The sequence below is a fragment of the Aricia agestis genome, chromosome Z, assembly GCF_905147365.1.
Source record: "Aricia agestis chromosome Z, ilAriAges1.1, whole genome shotgun sequence".
NCBI lineage: Eukaryota > Metazoa > Arthropoda > Insecta > Lepidoptera > Lycaenidae > Aricia > Aricia agestis.
In genome coordinates this window covers 25,597,843-25,615,286 of record NC_056428.1, presented here as the reverse complement: position 1 = coordinate 25,615,286, position 17,444 = coordinate 25,597,843, and the positions used below count along the sequence as shown (strand labels likewise).

At 36.1% G+C, this 17,444-nt stretch overlaps 1 protein-coding gene across 15 annotated transcripts in view; it reads right to left on the bottom strand.

Annotated features, from left to right (window-relative positions):
- Positions 1 to 17,444, bottom strand: part of LOC121739358 (potassium channel subfamily T member 2) — a 168,525-nt gene that overhangs the window by 57,115 nt on the left and 93,966 nt on the right. For 2 of the 15 annotated variants that reach the window (XM_042131775.1, XM_042131785.1), the window contains exons 1-2: positions 10,952 to 11,101; positions 9,737 to 9,829 (exon numbers count right to left, since the gene is read on the bottom strand). The exons of 10 other annotated variants lie outside the window; for them this stretch is intronic. In XM_042131775.1, the coding sequence (XP_041987709.1) occupies positions 9,737 to 9,829; positions 10,952 to 10,962 (104 nt within the window). In that variant the 5' untranslated portion in view covers positions 10,963 to 11,101. Of the gene's footprint in view, positions 1 to 9,736; positions 9,830 to 10,951; positions 11,102 to 17,444 lie in introns of those variants that run through there. 3 more of the 15 variants (XM_042131777.1, XM_042131779.1, XM_042131783.1) reach the window with 3 other exon arrangements.

Sequence of the window (17,444 nt, the reverse complement as noted above, 5' to 3'; positions counted from 1 at the left end):
TTTTAAATGATTAAGTATCTACACAACAAGATGCTCCATTGAGAGAGTTTGAAACTGCGCCGCGCTGCATGCGCAGAAAAAGTTCACATTTATTTAAGTGCTGGTAGAATAACGTCGTCCGTGACTGTTGGTGAAGTAACCCAACGGATCAGTTCATACAAAAACTAAACGAAACGAGGACTATGCGACTAGACGATGCATAAAAGCGTAGCGCCGAATGGCTTTTTAATGTTATATCGCCTTTATTGCCACGTTTCGCTATGTTACCTATTTCCTACAAATATTAAATACTCGTAACATTTATTATCCGTACTCGTAGCGTAAAGGTGAGACCGCACAGCGACACTACGCGGGTGCGACGAGACGCGACACGTCACGGCCAAATATTCTTTGTATGGCTCAATTTATACCACCGCGGAGTGAAACGGAAGTGACTTTTTGCAACTAAACTGTACTATAGCATAATTAACTATATATCAACAGTAAACTATACAAATTAAATACGAGCCAAAAAATTGGACGTGCGTTTTCCGCGGAATTCTTGAGAATTCGCCGGTGCCGTCTGTTGAAGTGGCGCGAACTAGTCAAGTAAAAGATACAGATTATACAATGGGATATACTCATGACGCAGGAGTTCACGGAAATAATTCTCCAGTATTTCAGCGAATTCCCGCGTAATGAGGCGAAGTTGACGCTTCCATTCCGCGCCGATGTAAATAGAGCCTATGAGGCAAGTCGCACTACGTGGCAGCAAGGCTACGCGACACAAAAGTCATCTCTATCCCACCTTCAATTACAAAAAGTTGATTTTCAATTACAACTTGCGACGAAAATGCAATAACCCAAACACTACAAAAATATACAGGAATGGAAACCCCGTGTTGACATTAACATGAGGGGGATTTATTATTAACTGACAGATTGAATGGGTTAGGGAATTGCAGAGCTTAATATATCAAACCTGATCCCTTGTCTCCTAGTTGATCTCGTATGACCTTTGGAATCATAACGATGTGTTCTATTTATTCTGGGATTGAATATGTTTTCAGCTCAGGATATTCAAAAATATTTTGATAATAATGAGACACGGAGTAGAAAAAAAGTAAATTAAGACTCATAATGCAAATGTTGCAATATAACAAAAACTTTCATGATTTTTGCTACGCATAACATAACAAATACTATATGGAAATATAGTATTTATTATTACGGCCGCATGCGGCAGAAACAATTGTTTGTAACGATTTATTAATTGTTTGTAATGTAATTACTACTAATTTAGTTACAATTTTTGTGATCTAGCGGTGTACCGGCCAAGCCGCGCGTACGGGTGGACGCATCCTTAAAATATACGTAAACGGCTAATAAGTAATCTACTTTAAATAATGCATTTTTTTAAAATTCAAACTATGCTAATATTTTGATCGCCTTATACAACTTTATATAATCTTTAAATTTTATTTCTCGACATATTTAATGTTAAGTATATTTCGAAGTCACGATTAGCAAAAAGGTCGCCGGCTTCTAAAGGCTTATGATAAGATAAAATTTAATGTCAATTCCAATTCAATCTCACTCGTAATTAGATCGAATAGTTTAACCTATTCGATCTAATGCAATAATGCACAAGCAAAGTGCTCCAAAACCAGGGACATACTCAGTCGGGCGGAAAACACGATATATAAAATGTCACATTCATTGTTTATGCCCGTCTGACTTTCAATGGATGTTCTCGAAGATTCTTCAGCGGTTTAATCCAATGGTTTGAATGAATTTTCCATTTTCAAATGAAAGTTTATTCAGGATTTCTATTTTCCCTTTCAGCGTTTAGTTGCTACTGCATATTTTTAAATCTTAATTGGTTATTAGAGCGGCGAGAATCTATATTATTTTTTAGTTTAGGAGATAATAATATATTTATTATAATAATATAATATGGCTATACTAGTTTATGGAGGAATATTGTTTGATTTTAAAGATTCCGGAACTACTCGACCGACATAGAGTAAAATATCATTCATATTATGTTAAACATAAAAAATATAATTTAAACAGACGAAAACAATATTATAACCTCCTCCATCTTGAAAGTCGGCTAAAAAGTAGGTATTTCGTGCGGGAATCGCACCTTTTTATCTGACATAGAAACTGTGTAGAGACATTTATAATATTAATATGGATATTGGATACTCAGTATCTCTGGCATTTTTTGCTCTGAAAGTGTAATTTAAGAATTTTTACTAGCACTACCGAAGTACCAAACTACTAATTTTAGTTTTATGTACTGGAGAGCTTTTACTTTACGAGTTTTAAGAGAGTGCCACATTTTGAGGGAAAACATAAAACGTTCAACAACGTATACATATATATTTTTTTGCTTTAATAATAACAATTGTAAAATAAGCTTATTCATTCTCCCATTTGATTTTTTATTGAGTTCAGAAATTAGAAAAAAAGTTAAAATCATACTGTGATCATGATGATTTCATATTATATCACGAAATGATCATGATCACAGATAGTCTGAGAATCGTCTAACATCGTTATTTTACATAGTACATACCCGAAATATGGCCAAACACCAAAGCCGGGTTACCCCGGGTTTTAAGTAAAATTGTCACTAGCGTCGTGACTCGTGGTTTAGACCAGTGTTTTTCAACATTTTTATGATAGGTATGAAATAATATTTCGTGACCTGCCTCACCCTTTGCTTTTTATCTTGTATGTATATTGTATATTGTATAATATCTTTTCGTCAAAATATACTTAATTTAAGTAATATCAATATTTTTAAACACTTTTATTTTTTATGAACCGTCGAGATCGAGAAAACTCGACCTCTGTCAGTACAGAGGCTTCGGTACCCACCAGGCGGTCGCGACCCCCAAGTAGGTTTTCAATACAGAATCCATGAATCGAATGAACTATAAAATATATGAACAGATTTGTCAGTATCATTGGACACATTCCGGTTGACTGGGCCAGACGCTCTATTCATGCTGACAGTAACTGGGAACGGTTTGGCACAAATGGGTCGGCTTGTAGAATAAGCTCGCAACAGATCTTATTAAATTAAAGTGCCCTTTCGGCCAAGCCTTTTTAGAGACCAAATAGTAGTTGTCAAAAGATATTTTACAAAATGGGAGCAATCATCTAAAGGTGCCGGTTGGCAGCGGGCGACATGAAGCGGCAGCAGACGACATGTCGTCGCGACACTACTATTTCTATGAAAGTGTCGCTAGCTTCGTGTCGCTAGCTGCGCAGGGTATTTCATAGAAATACATAGAGAAACCAGTAGTGTGGCGACGACACGTCGTCTGTTGCAACCTCATTGCTTCCAACTTGTACTTTGATAAAAAATATATTCGAGAACTTTACAAGGATGCTTTCGTACCACACACGAAACCATCCTTGTAGCTTTGTTTAACTGATTAATTCATATCAAAAAGGAGGACGTTATTATCATATTAAAAACGTTGTTATAGTTAACTTACGTGTTTGGTAAATTACAGTTAGTTCGTTTGGCGAAATTGTATTACTTTGTCATACTCTCTGTGGAAATCCGGCCGGAAATTGGGTTCGGATTGAAAGAGCATCCCGACTGCACATGCATAATTAATTTACACGATAATGTTAAACGAAACTCAAAGCTAAGTTTGGACTAATTTGTTCATCGTTCGCGTTTTTAAGCGACTTCAAAAAAAGGGAGGTTATCAATTCGACCCGTATGTATGTAATATTTCCAGAACGTCCAGCCTATATCAGTGTCTGAAGTCTGAACAAATATGCCAAAATTTCAAGTGTAAGTATATATGTTTTTTGTTTGTTTTCGCATACCTATCTCTGGGACTACAAGTCCGATTTAAGTGATTTTTAGTTGTACTAGATATTGTTCAACTTAACGAATACTGCAAGTTTCATCAAAATCAGGTCAGTAGTTTTTGAGATAGGGAATTTTAATTCGTAATTTAAATCTTAAATCGCTAGTCTGAGAAAACGGGATGTGCAATTTTACGCCAATGACACCGCCCTTATCTTCTATCCACATGGGAAGAAGTCTATAAAATAACAGAAAATATTGTAACAAACTGGCTTAATTATAAGTTTGGAGGATTGAAATGTTCGCCTGTACTAAAATATAATATTATAAGTATGCTAATAAAGATTTTTGAATTTTTGATTTTGAATTACGTACAATTTTGAAGTCGGTTTTATCTTTTTAAAATACATTTTTTCTGGAGAAAAGATAGGATAGACAATGATAAAAAATACGGTCAGAGAGGTTACGTTGGCTCAAGGTGGACTAAAACTATTGATTGCCAACATGTAGAATGTAGATTGTAGAGCATAATATTATGTTTATCGATTGTCTATGATTGACGTTGATTGTTCATTCCATGGCTTTGCGAGTGGCAATCTTGGTTAACAAACATGGTCCAACATGGGGAGACTGATAGAGTCTGTAAATAGAAAATAATAAAGAAATAGAACAATTATATCGACTGCTCTCAGTAGATAATAGTAGAGGAGGGGAGGGTGCTATTTTTGTAGTCACTCGAGCGTCATGGAGACTTAATAGGTTTTGTACATTAGATAAAACTGATTAAAAAATAATAAGAGCGTTTTTTATTTTAGTGGTGGGTTCAAAAACTGCACCAAATTCAAAGTTTTGAAACAGAAAATATATTCAGAAAATTGCTTATTTAAGTCAGTTATAATTAAATATATTTTAGACAGCAAGGACTAAATCATTTATATCCGCGAAGCTTAGTTAGGAAAATATGAAGCTTTACTTTTTTATCTTTTAAAATGTATCTACAGGCTTAGCAAACCTTTGAATCTGCAGTGCTTTGTATGGAAGCTTCTTTGGGGTATACTAAACATCCAATATCTCAAAAGAGTGAGCACACTGAGACGGGCCGGGCCAGGGCTCAGCGTGCCGGGGCGCATCGCAAAAATCCGCCTCCATACCCGGCAATAGTGTGCTATAGCGCATTTTGCGCTGCGCTGAGCCCCGATCCGCCCCGGCATGCGCCGACAAATTGTGCGCGTATCTTAATCTGACAAATCCGATGACATTTCAGTGTAAAAAAAAATTGACCACCACATGAGAAATCTCATTTCTATACCATGATAACTAGACACACGTCGGAAGCCTATACAAGCTTAATCTGACACACTGGAGCTACTCCTGAAATCCCCTCTTCCCCTCCCCAACTATAACATGTACTAGGAAGTGAGAAGTTGATTCATAGGTCCGTAATTTGGTCGAGTTTTGTCAAATTTAACTGATAAATTACGAATCATGATCACTGACCTCAATAATACACTGGACAGGCTATGCCGTACAAAATGACAGCTATTTTTTGTGCCGATTTGAAGCGCCGCGGTGAGCGTACTGTGAACTAATTACATAGAAAATGACAACCGCCATTTGCAAAATAGTAGTTCCAAGTACACTCACTACTGCTTTCACATAGCAATCAGCGCCAATATGGCGACTTTCAAATAGGAACATTTTATTGATAGCGATCGCCTGTCCAGTGTATTATAATAGAAGTCAGTGATCACGATTAACATTTGAAATAATTCGACTAAATGACGTAGGTCCGTCATATCTGCCTATGAATCAACTTCTTTGATAGTACATAGCGATACCAGTACGTTGATAAGTGAAATACAGTTAGTAGTAACGTGGTAGTAACACAGTACCTTCATAAGACCTTTCACAAATAATTCTAAAGAATATAAATTCGAAATAAGCGTGAACCGTGTTCCCTTTATAGGTGATAAAGCTACATATACAACATAGTATATGTGTTTGCGTCAGTTGCGTGCTACTAGGATCGGGCCTATCCTCCTAGGGATTGCCTTCATTTCGACGATTGAACAAAAACCTAATTTCTTATGACGTCTATTTTAAATGAGTATCATTGAGTTTTCGTAAAGGGGTACGAAAGTTTATTTTGGGATATTGTATGTCATGTTTGTCCCTACGTGGGACAAAAGGGATCCACAAGGGACAAAGCAGATGAGAGAAATGCAATTTTTCCCACGTTAAAGGCCAAACTTCTGTATCGGATAATTTACTACATGTGTATAGGATAACCTTGTCATTGAATTTATTTTCATCATTGTCAATATAATTATTATTGACAAAGCTAGGCTATGACCTACGATAAGCTAGTTTTACATAGTATAATAGGAATTGAACATGCTGCTACGAAAAGTGCTACGGTGCTACGAATAATGCTACGACGAGAATTTATTAAAAAAGTTAAAAATCCTGTCTTCTTTTGTTTTCATAAAGAACACAAGGTGTTACATTACTAATTATTAGTGCATTAATTTATTTATCACGCGAAACCGTACATTCTGCCTATATTCTTCTGGTTCGTTCGTCCGTCGTTCGTCTATTCGTTCTGGTTCTTCAAATTTTTTATTCAAATTTTAGTGTGGATAATCAAGTACCGTTTGTGAAAAATAAGAATAGGAGAATGCAGCTTTGTAAATAAAACTATATTGAGTGATATGTTAAATAGTATAGGCAATTAATACCTGATTCCTGAGGTTTTTAACCTATCATTAGCGCTTTTGATTGACTATGTGTCGAACATTTGACTTTCAACCAAGCTAATTAAAAGTCAAACTCTAGTCTTAAAAGTCAGAAAAAACGAAGACTTTTTCTATATTTTCTAACCGATTTCCAAATAGAAGGAGGTTTCTCAATTCGACCGTATGTTCTTTTTTTGTCGTGATAGCATTCTACTCAAGTTCCTATTATTGTCACTGTCGTGATCAAATTATTTTTAGTCCAATCACATATTATTTCCTCAGTACAATTTAACGTCACCTATCCGATTGAGACGCGGGCTTAACCCAATAAATATCGATCTATAAGTTTATTATATCTATATATATCTTATAGCTGCTGCTCGCCATTTTGGATTGTCTTTATGGTCCCCTGGCTACATCTTTATTGCGAGTGGACTTGATTTAAACGTGTCTGGTGTCCTGAAAAATTTATGTTAAAAGATATAGTATGGCTTCAATATACATTCGGCTTTTGTAAGGTGACAAGATTATTAATAAATTATGTGATCAAACTTATCACTTCTCTCGCGCCCGCGGCTCTCGGGGAATGCCGCGGTAAAGCTATTGCATAATATTATCATTTTTTATCAACTTATCCAATTATCATTTTTTTTTATTTCACTTATTCGCAAACATTTATTCGCATGCAGACAAACACGATGCCGAAGTCTGGAAACGCCGAACCGCTGAGCCGGTGGGTGTGGAGGCTGTTAGGTTTTTCTCGTTAAGGAATTTCTTAATTCAGTCGCCACGCTCAAAGCCCATGATAGAAGCCTTGTAATAGCTAAAAGCAACAATCACTCCGAGAGTATCGATTAGGTCACGTGTACTGACTCGAATTATCATTTATGTTAAAAGCATTCCGAAATAGTTTACAATGCCGCTAAAGAAGTTTTTACTTCTAATCATATATAATAATAAAAATATTTATATCATAGCATATCGATGAAATATTAAAGCATTATTAAGGCGGCGCCTTGATAATTATTTGTCTGTGGCGATATCGATTTTTGACGAATGACTAAAGCTAAGAATTATAAGTTCATTGTCAGTATTTATCATGTCTTTGTCTTTGAATTACCCATAGCATAACACGATTGGTCAACTTTTATAACACAGAATAATGAATCAAAAAGACCTCTGTAAAAAAAGGGATTCCTATTTTGCCAACAGAGGAGAGTGATTTAAACTTCCAAAATTTGTACATACATTGGTTCAAGCATACACTTTAATTTGCCCATTGCTTATAATTATAAATGAAATGTATTTATGGTTTTTTAATTACGCGACAAGAACTATTTTGTCGCTTACGCCTTTTCGGTTATAATGTATTTATGGTTTCCATTTTTTTACTGTTCCATTGCCATACACTGGCCGGCCCAGCCTCTCATAGAAAGCAAGCAATCTAAAACATATCCAACACGGTTTTTTATTTACTTTAACGCGGCGTCACCTTAAACGAATGACCCATTTTCGGATTTGTTTAATAATAAGGTCATCAGGTGCCTTACTCCCGAAACTGATATCGATTTCGATTTTCGATTTCAACGGTTTTTTGACACTTTAGACATCTAAAATAGCGAAATTTTAGATGTCTAAAGTGTCAAAAAACCGTTGAAATCGAAAATCGATATCAGTTTCGGGAGTAAGGCACCAGGGGTATGATATACACGTGCTTCTTGAATAAAATATCCTGAGTTTGAAATCTATGAAAGTTTATAATGCTAAACGCGACAGACAAACACCCAAGTTTGCGAAGACTTATAAAATTGAGTAATGTTTAGCGTCGAGCTAATATCCGTTGACAGGGTATGCATCAAGCTGGGGGAAGCTGTGAGATTCCGCAGATCTGAGACAATGCAAATATACAGTGCCGTCGAAATACGAGTATACAATACATTATAGAACTATAGAACAGTAATTCTCTTGCATTGGATCGCTCGAATGTGGCTCCAGTAAGCTGCGGCTTCTAAAATTGTATGACTGACCCGAGGTTGACAGCTCAAAGTACGAAAATAAAAGTAGGAACCATTTTTTGACTAAGTTACTCTTCCATAGTATTATTTATTCGTAGACCGATGGCCACATACATAATTATATACTTATAGATATTACTTTAGGGTGTTGTATGTTGTCCCTTGTATAGATTTACTATTAAAGTAGCAGCGCTAAAAATTACTTTTGGCTACTATAAGCCATACAACAAGAAAGAAAAAGTAACCATTATGAAAACATCCGAAAGTCCAAGCCTGTTTAGGTAGGCTACCTAGACAGCTAGGTGGATTTACACTACATTCCAAATTTAGTGAATAATTAGATACTGTAAATTGTAATGTTAACAAGGCTTAAAATTCTGAGGCTGGATTTATTGAATACCGCGAGAGCCCAAGCAAAAATTATATGTAACGATTAACTTAAATAGCGACTCGGTCGCGCTGTTATTTACATACAATGTAAGACAAAGTTGTGCGATAAATGGCGCTATGTAGCCGTAGGGTCTATCGTGTTAATTGTCATGTCAAACCGCTGTCATATATTACGGTGTAGTTATGTCTATTGTGGTATAGCTGTCCTATATCTGTCACGACAGTTGCCACGAAAGACCCTACCATCTCCAATCGATCAAATGATATATCGAAAACCCTCATTGCTTGTGATCTCGCGATGTAGCCGCCAAACCGCGCGTTCGGGACGCATATAAATCGAGCCACAGTCCACAGTACAACGATGCACAATCGTAAACTCAATCCGTTAAGATAAATACCTCATCTGCCGTCATCAAAGCAGGGTCAATTTATAATAGAGCAGAGTCGAAGCGCAGCGAAGCGAATTCCCAAAAATTGTACACAGAAAATTCAACCTTAACTCCAGAACGTAACGCACACATTACTTCTGCGAGATCAACCAGCGTTGGTCGGGCGCATGCGCACGAATTCGCGCAGATGCGCACGACGCGTGCGCGCCTTTTAAAATTCTCAGATGTAATGTGTGCGTTAACGCTTTGGAGTTAAGGTTTGATTTGCCATGTTCAGTTTTGATACTTTGCTTCGATGCGCTTCGACTCTGCGCTAGTATAATTTGACCCTACACTTTTCACACACACGTGGTAAAACACTCTCGGCGCGCCGCAAGTTCCACTTACCTCGGTATTTTGTCGTAGCTGTCCCATCCAGTGAGGCAGTTGTATGAGCTGTACCGACTTAGCGATCCCATGGCTATTGATACGTTGCCATTGCTGATGAAAACATAACCTTTAACTCAAACGAACTAAATAAAATCACTGGACTTGAAATAAATATACAAATAAACATATAATGAATTGTATTGTATAATATGTACGGCCAAATTATAAACTTTAAACGTAACAAACCTTATTTAAGCTGTATTTTATAGTAATATGTTTACAAATTACAAAAGATATAGACTTTGAATGTATGACGAAAAAAAGTTCTACGTGCAAGACATAAAATTATGTTCTTTGTACTAATATTATCGTCTAAAGATATTCGCGGCCTATATATAAAAAGTTGGCTTTAAATGATGACCTACTAAACAATACAAGTTTATTAGAGGGGAACGAAATTGCATTTAGAAATTAAGCCGGTTCATTTCACAGAAAGCGTATTAATTTTAAGGTTATGATATTGTTTGTCTGTATATCGTTTGTATCGGACCGGCGCGGTCTAAATTAAAACCCGTAATTAAAGCTCATTCGGACTCGTGACTGGGGCCTGTTCCACCAATTGTGTTTTAACCGACTTAAAAAAAAGAGATTTCGTGTTAGTCTGTAATATCATCGTCTGAACAAATGTGCCTTTCACGATTATGATTTTATGTTCGTGTTCGCATATCTCCTGAACAAGTGCGATTTAAGTAATTCTTTTATTGTTATACTACGTTTTAGCGAATACTATATTCATCAAAATCAGTTTATTAGTTTTTGAGATGGGGAATTTTAATTCTCAATTGTGTACAATTTTAAAATCAGTTCTTCATAATATAATATTGCACTTCTTGTGTATTATTTATTGAACACTAAAAAGTATAATGGAGGACTTAACGCCTTATGGCATTATGTACTAGTTAACCTTGGGGCGTTACAGGAACAAAATTGTTTCTGTCATGTCTGTCTTTTGTCTAATTACTAATACAGTTTTGATAACATTTGGTATGGACATGCTTTGAGATTCGGGAAAGGACATAGGTTTGTTTTTATTCCGGAGAATCGTTTACACTTTGTTTAATAAATATTTGTGAAACTACATACTATGATTTACACATTTGTAGTAATTTAGTTATTACGGCTATAAAGTTATTTCGAAATAAGCCTGGTTAGTCCAATATGAAAATTATTTACCCAATTTTCATAGTTTACTTTCACAAAAAGCAAAAAACAAAAGCAACTAACGGAAACATTGTTAAACCTGTTGATAACAGGCAATTATACACAAGCACAGAACACAATACACTCCCACATACGTCTACGCTAGGTCTACGGGCGTCTACGTCTACGCCACCAGTACGACTGAATTTGTTCCGTCGCCCGCCCGCCTAGCGTAGCTTTTTTGCTTATTGGGTCCCGATCCTTTATGATAGAACAAATTCTGTCTTTACGGATGAAATAGACTTTTTACCCCTTGTAAATAAGTTATACAATGAGCTACTCAATGTTTTATCTTTGTCTACCGAACTTCTCGAATATACAAGGTGTAACAAAACTAAGTGATATTACTTTAGGGTGTGTATGTTGTGTCCCTTATACAGTGTGTAACAAAAACTAGTGATAATACTTTAGGGTGTGTACATGTTCCTTGTAGAGAGTTCACTGTGAAAGTAGCAGCTCTGAAAGACGAATATTTTTTTTCACTTTTGTATGGGCAAGAGCCCGAGCGTCACGAGTTTCCCCATACAAAAGTGAAAAAAAATTTTGGTCTTTCAGCGCTGCTACTTTTACAGTGAACTCTCTACAAGGAACACGTACACACCCTAAAGTATTATCACTTGTTTTTGTTACACCCTGTATAAAATTCACTGTAAAAGTAGCAGAGAGCAAATTTTTTTGTGATTTATATTGGCATTATTGGCAAGCGCCCGAGGGCTATGGATTTTCCCATACAAAAAATTTAAAAAGTTACTCTTTCAGCGCTGCTACTTTCACAGTAAACTCTATACAGGGGACTCGTACACATCCTAAAGTATTATCACGTAGTTTTGTTACACTTTGTCTATACTAATATTATAAAGAGTTAAACTTTGTTTGTTTGTTTGTTTGTTTAGTTGTAATGAATAGGCTCAAAAACTACTGGGCTGATTTTAAAAATTCTTTCACCATTCGAAAGCTACATTATTTAATGCCCAAAAATAAAACGTATGCAAAGTTTAGGTTTTGCAAACGCTCTAATTTTGTTAAAAGCTCTTCGGTCAGGTCCAAGTAGCAGGAATCAGCATAATCAAGGATTGGAAAAATGAGAGTTTGGACAAGGAAAATTTTGGTTTGTGTAGGTAAAAAGTTTTGGAGGTTCCTCATCATGTTCAGCGAGTGGTGTACTTTTCTGCTAACTTCGTTAACCTGAGGCTTCCAACAGAGGTTGCTGTCCAAAATTAAACCTAAATTTCTTGCCGTTTCTGTATACTCAATAATTATACCGTCATTTACGATATTCGGCACATGACGTAATCGCTGGGTCATATATCGGCTTCCTATTATAATGGCCTGTGAAAACGAAAAAGATTCGGCTAAATGGCCAGTAGTACTCATTTATATTTTGAGACACCGGTAGTGTCATAAAATAGGGATGGTGACAAGGTAAAAGATTAGCGAATTTTGTTAATAAAATAAAGAAATCACGGTAAAAAATAAGTGTTCCCAAAATTTCAGCTTGATAGCATTTGAATTTTTTTTGTTATGCGCCTTCAAAGTTGGATATTCAAGTTGTTTTTTTTTTTTTTTCAATTAAATTTCTTAATATTTGTATACAATTCGATAACTTATGCAATTAAAAGCAACTTTTGTTATGAAACCACTTTTATAAACGCAATATTTAATATACCTGTCGAACAAAGTTGTCTCCCGATGCGTACAAACTACGAAAGACTGACGTCATACTTTCGTAACACTAACATAAAAAAGACCTGCCCGAAACGCTCCATACAAGCGTTTCGGGCAGGTCTTTTATATGAGATATTTGAATTGTCATATCTTGGTGAATTTTTATGCTATCAGAGTCATTCTTTCAACGATGTTTCTATTTTTTAAGTGTCTTTCAATTACTTACCAATAAGAAAAAAAAATAGTCATCATGCCTATTATAAGTGATACTTTGGGGTGTGTATGCGTCCCTTCTATAGTGTTCACTGTTAAAGTAGCAGCGCTGAGAGAACATTTTTTTATACACACCCTAAACTTTAAGGGGAGTAAACAAATAAAAATTTTCGGCCAGTTACTCTCAAAGTGTCGGAATTATTTTCACAGGCCTAAAGGCGTACGTTTTATATTATGGCATTGACAGCCTGCAGCAGTATGAATGCGAAACAGCTGTAGTTCCTGCATGATAAGACTTGAACGACATTGATAAGAAACGTGTGAAGCAGATGTCTTAGATGTGACATAAAATGTTTCAGCCACGCGCAACCGAAGAAATTATGTAACGAAAAAACCTAACACACCTCACTCCGAACGTACGGAGCGTTAACGCTGCATCGCTGTGCCGGTGGAAGCGGCACGTATGCGAATTATAATTGCATAATATTATGTTGATAAATAAAAAAATAGCCCAAAAATTGTGAGTTTTGTATGGGAGCGCCCCTTAAATATTTATTTAATCATCAATTATTAAAGTAAAAATATAATTAAGAATTCCGTAAAAAATTCAAGTACCTAGCCATTAGCCATATAGAGCAAAAAATAGCAAAAAAACAAAAAAAAACACGTTTGTTGTATGGGAGCCCCCCCCCCCCCCCCCCCCCTAAATATTAATTTTATTTTTAGTATTTGTTGTTATAGCGGCAACAGATATGACACATTATGTGAAAATTTCAGAAGTCTAGCTATAGCCGTTCTAGAGACAGCCTGGTGACAGACAGACGGACAGACAGACATAATATTAAAGTCTTATTAATAGGGTCCCGTTTTTACAGTCCGAGTACAGGTATTTATCTATTCAATAGAATGAATTCTAATTTTCAATTTCAATGCATTTTCATTTTCTATTACTGGACATGCATGGTTCAGTGATTTCACATATTAAATTCAAAAGGTTTTACTAGCTTTTTATTCAGATTTTAATGGAAAATTTTAACTTCAAATTGTATATCAATAGCTCATTGTTTAAAAAATGTATACTTGCAGTTTGAAGTTAAAAACGTAATAGAAATTTTATGAACAAATTTTCAAAGCAGCAAAGCGACAGATACTCAAAAAACTTTCTGTTTTAGAATAACGAACAACACAGCTACACTCTGTACTGAAATGAAGTTAATTGTAAATTTTTTGCATAAATTACTTTCGCATGAAGCAATCCACTCAATTAGTAAGGGCAGCGACACCTTTTTTCTACGTGATAATGGTTCAGGAGTGCGGTACCAGTGGTCACTTTATTTAATAATATTTACATGCTTATTACATACGTACGAGCCAAGTTATCCTACGGTCGCGTTAGACCGAGGGGAGTGGAAAGCCTTGGGGGGGGGGGGGGGGGGGTGTCGCTTTGCCCAGCTGTGGCTGTGGCAGCATACGCTTTTAAAAAATACATCTTATGCTGATTTTACTTTCACGTTGATCATCGGCACCGAGACTAAAATGTATGAATATTGTTTTACTCTAAAACGCTTCCCAGAACATCATCATAATATAATAATATTATGTCAGCACCGATGGTGCGTTTGGTGGGCGTAAGAACAGCCTTATATATAAAATTCTCGAGAGATACAATTTAAAGGATACAGTTAATTTTTCATCGGCTTTATTTATAATAAATTAATTATGCGGCGTAGGCCCCAGAGGTCGTAAATAAAAATTACAAACACCGGTAAGACCCAGTAAGAACCTTAGGGGCGATTTACACCGGCGCGGGCTTTAGGGTTCCGTGACCAGAAAATAAAACCTTTATGTTTAAACCGGAGCCTTTACGTAGCTTTGCTGAAAATAAAAAACAAGAGGCTGCACTCCAAGAGTGCCGGCAGAAGTTAAGAGGATACACCAGGGGCTAGAGAAATGAATAATATAGCTGTCTCCCTTACCTCAAGCCTATACCGCAGGACGCGATAGAGACAACTGCAGAAAATCAACGATTCGTTGTCCCCTGATTCCTTCTCCAAAACTTAACCGATTTAAGTACTTTTTTCATTAAAGATTAAGGAAAGGCTTGAGCTGTGTTCCTATGTTTTTTTTTTTGTATAATCTAGCCAAATCTGTTTTCTGGATGTTTGAACACAGCGGAAAATCTGCCATTTTTTGGGTTTTTGAATGTTCTTATTTTATTTAATAATTAAATTAATAATTAAATTATGAAAAAAAGAAAACATAGGGGCATTGTATTAGTGGCCGTAGTAATTCAGGAAAAAAGTTATAACTCTACTAGCATTATCCAGGGAGGAAACAGGGGACATCGTTTGTATGGAAAAAAGGGCGGTGTGGACTCCTCTTAATATGTAAGCATATTTTAATTTTTTTGTGGTAGAAAGAGATATTTCACATCATTACTTCCCATCCTACGCCGCACTGGCGGTCTGCTCTACCTCCGTCTTACGAATTATTCCGTCCTTCGGTTCCTCCGCCTTACATTTATTAATTACAACCCATCTCAGTAAAAAGTGCAACATCGCTGAAGAATCATAATCATAATCGTTTATTTCAATAAGTAGAATGTTGTTAATAGAGTGCTGTGCAGTAACAAACATTTTTTTACTTCAAAAGTCCTTTATGTATAGTGTGAGTCGGCCTTTTTTATATGAGAAAACGCTTTTCGCGTCCATAGCAGATTGAGGATTTCAGCCGTATGTGGGATTCACCAGGCGTGGGAATTGGGATATTCCAACTAAAACCCGATAGTGCTCTTCCTGGTAAAGCTCGAAAGCAATAAAATCCACCGAATCTCTCTCACCCTGAACGGGCCCTAACAATCCGAGACAAATTTATGTGTGCACCGTGCACACATTAACTTCTTTATAGTCCTTGTATCGAAATTTATGTGCAAATAATCCACTTTGGTGCAATATATTGGTTCAATTAAAATTATATATATTTAATAGTAATCTTCTTATATATAAAATTCTCGTGTCACAATGTTAGGCCGCGTACTCCTCCGAAACGGCTTTACTGATTTTAACCAAATTTTATATGCAGTGGGTCTGAGAATCGGCTACTGGGTACTTTTTATATGGATAAGTGAATTTGTTGAATAAATAATAGTAAATTATTACAACTCGAGACTGACGGCGACCATTGTTTGTGCGACGGGATAGCGCTGGACGTTGCCATGGTGCCATACTTATTTAGTCACTTCTATAAAATAATATGGGCAAAATACTTTATATGGTATAACAACATTTGCCGGGACAGCTAGTATTATATTATATTAAGTTTCAATGTCGTCAGGTTGCGCCAGACAGTCTAGTACACAAAAAGTTACTTTCGACGTTTGTTTCTGTCAACATTCTGATATGACGTGTGAAAAATATCGAATTTTGGTCGAATTGTCTACTGTATGTGCTAGTGATGGCCTCTGCTCCGATCTTTGCATAATATTCCCATGGGCGTAGCGAGGTACAAGCGATGGGTCGCTAATGCTCACGAGTTTCATACCTAAACGTGGAGCGGAGAGTGGGGAATCAATATTTGCTTTCGAGCCTCCAGCCGGGCTAGCACGGTCACCAGCAGAAATGCGAAAGTATGGACAGACTGTGGACATAAACTTAAGAGGATTCCACACCGCCATTTTTTCCATACAAACGTTGTCCCCTGTTTCCTCCCTGGATAATGCTAGTAGAGTTATAATTTTTTTCCTGAATATCTACGGCCACTAATACAATGTCCCTATGTTTTCTTTTTTTTCATAATTTAATTATTAAATAAGATATGAACGTTCAAAAACCCAAAAAAATGGCCAGATTTTCCACTGTGTTCAAACGTCCAGAAAACAGATTTGGATAGATTATACAAAAAAAGCAAAACATAGGAACACAGCTCAAGCCTTTTTTTAATCTTTAATGAAAAAAGTACTTAAATCGGTTAAGTTTTGGAGAAGGAATCAGGGGACAACGAATCGTTGATTTTCTGGATTTTCTGCAGTTGTCTCTATCGCGTTCTGCGGTATAGGCTTGAGGTAAGGGAGACAGCTATAGATATTACACGTACTTTTTTTTCATTTCTCTAGCCGCTGTGGTATCCTCTTAAGGTGCCGTTCCGATCTTTACCGCGGCTAATCGCGACCGATAAAAATTCAATTAAAATGCCACTTTATGACAGATGTATATATATTATAATATGATATTCTACATATAATAGATCTGTTACGTGGTTGCGTTCATACTATTTTCCGGCTTAAATCACTTCCGAACAATTTTCAAATTCAAAATTGCAAACATTGACAAATTTGACAGATAAGTGAAACAAAAGATACGAAATGCCATTTACATAAAAGATACAGTTCTAGTTTTACAGAAACGTCGAACTGCAAAGTTTCTTGTGCGTAGAGAGTAGCATAAATAGCCGTAGAGTGGACACTTGATACAAAAGTATTAGTAGGTAAGAAATGAAATAACTTATGTAAGAGTTAATTTTATTTAATGAAAATTTTAACATCGGAATAAATAAAAATGGAATATACTACATCATATTTAATGTATACCAT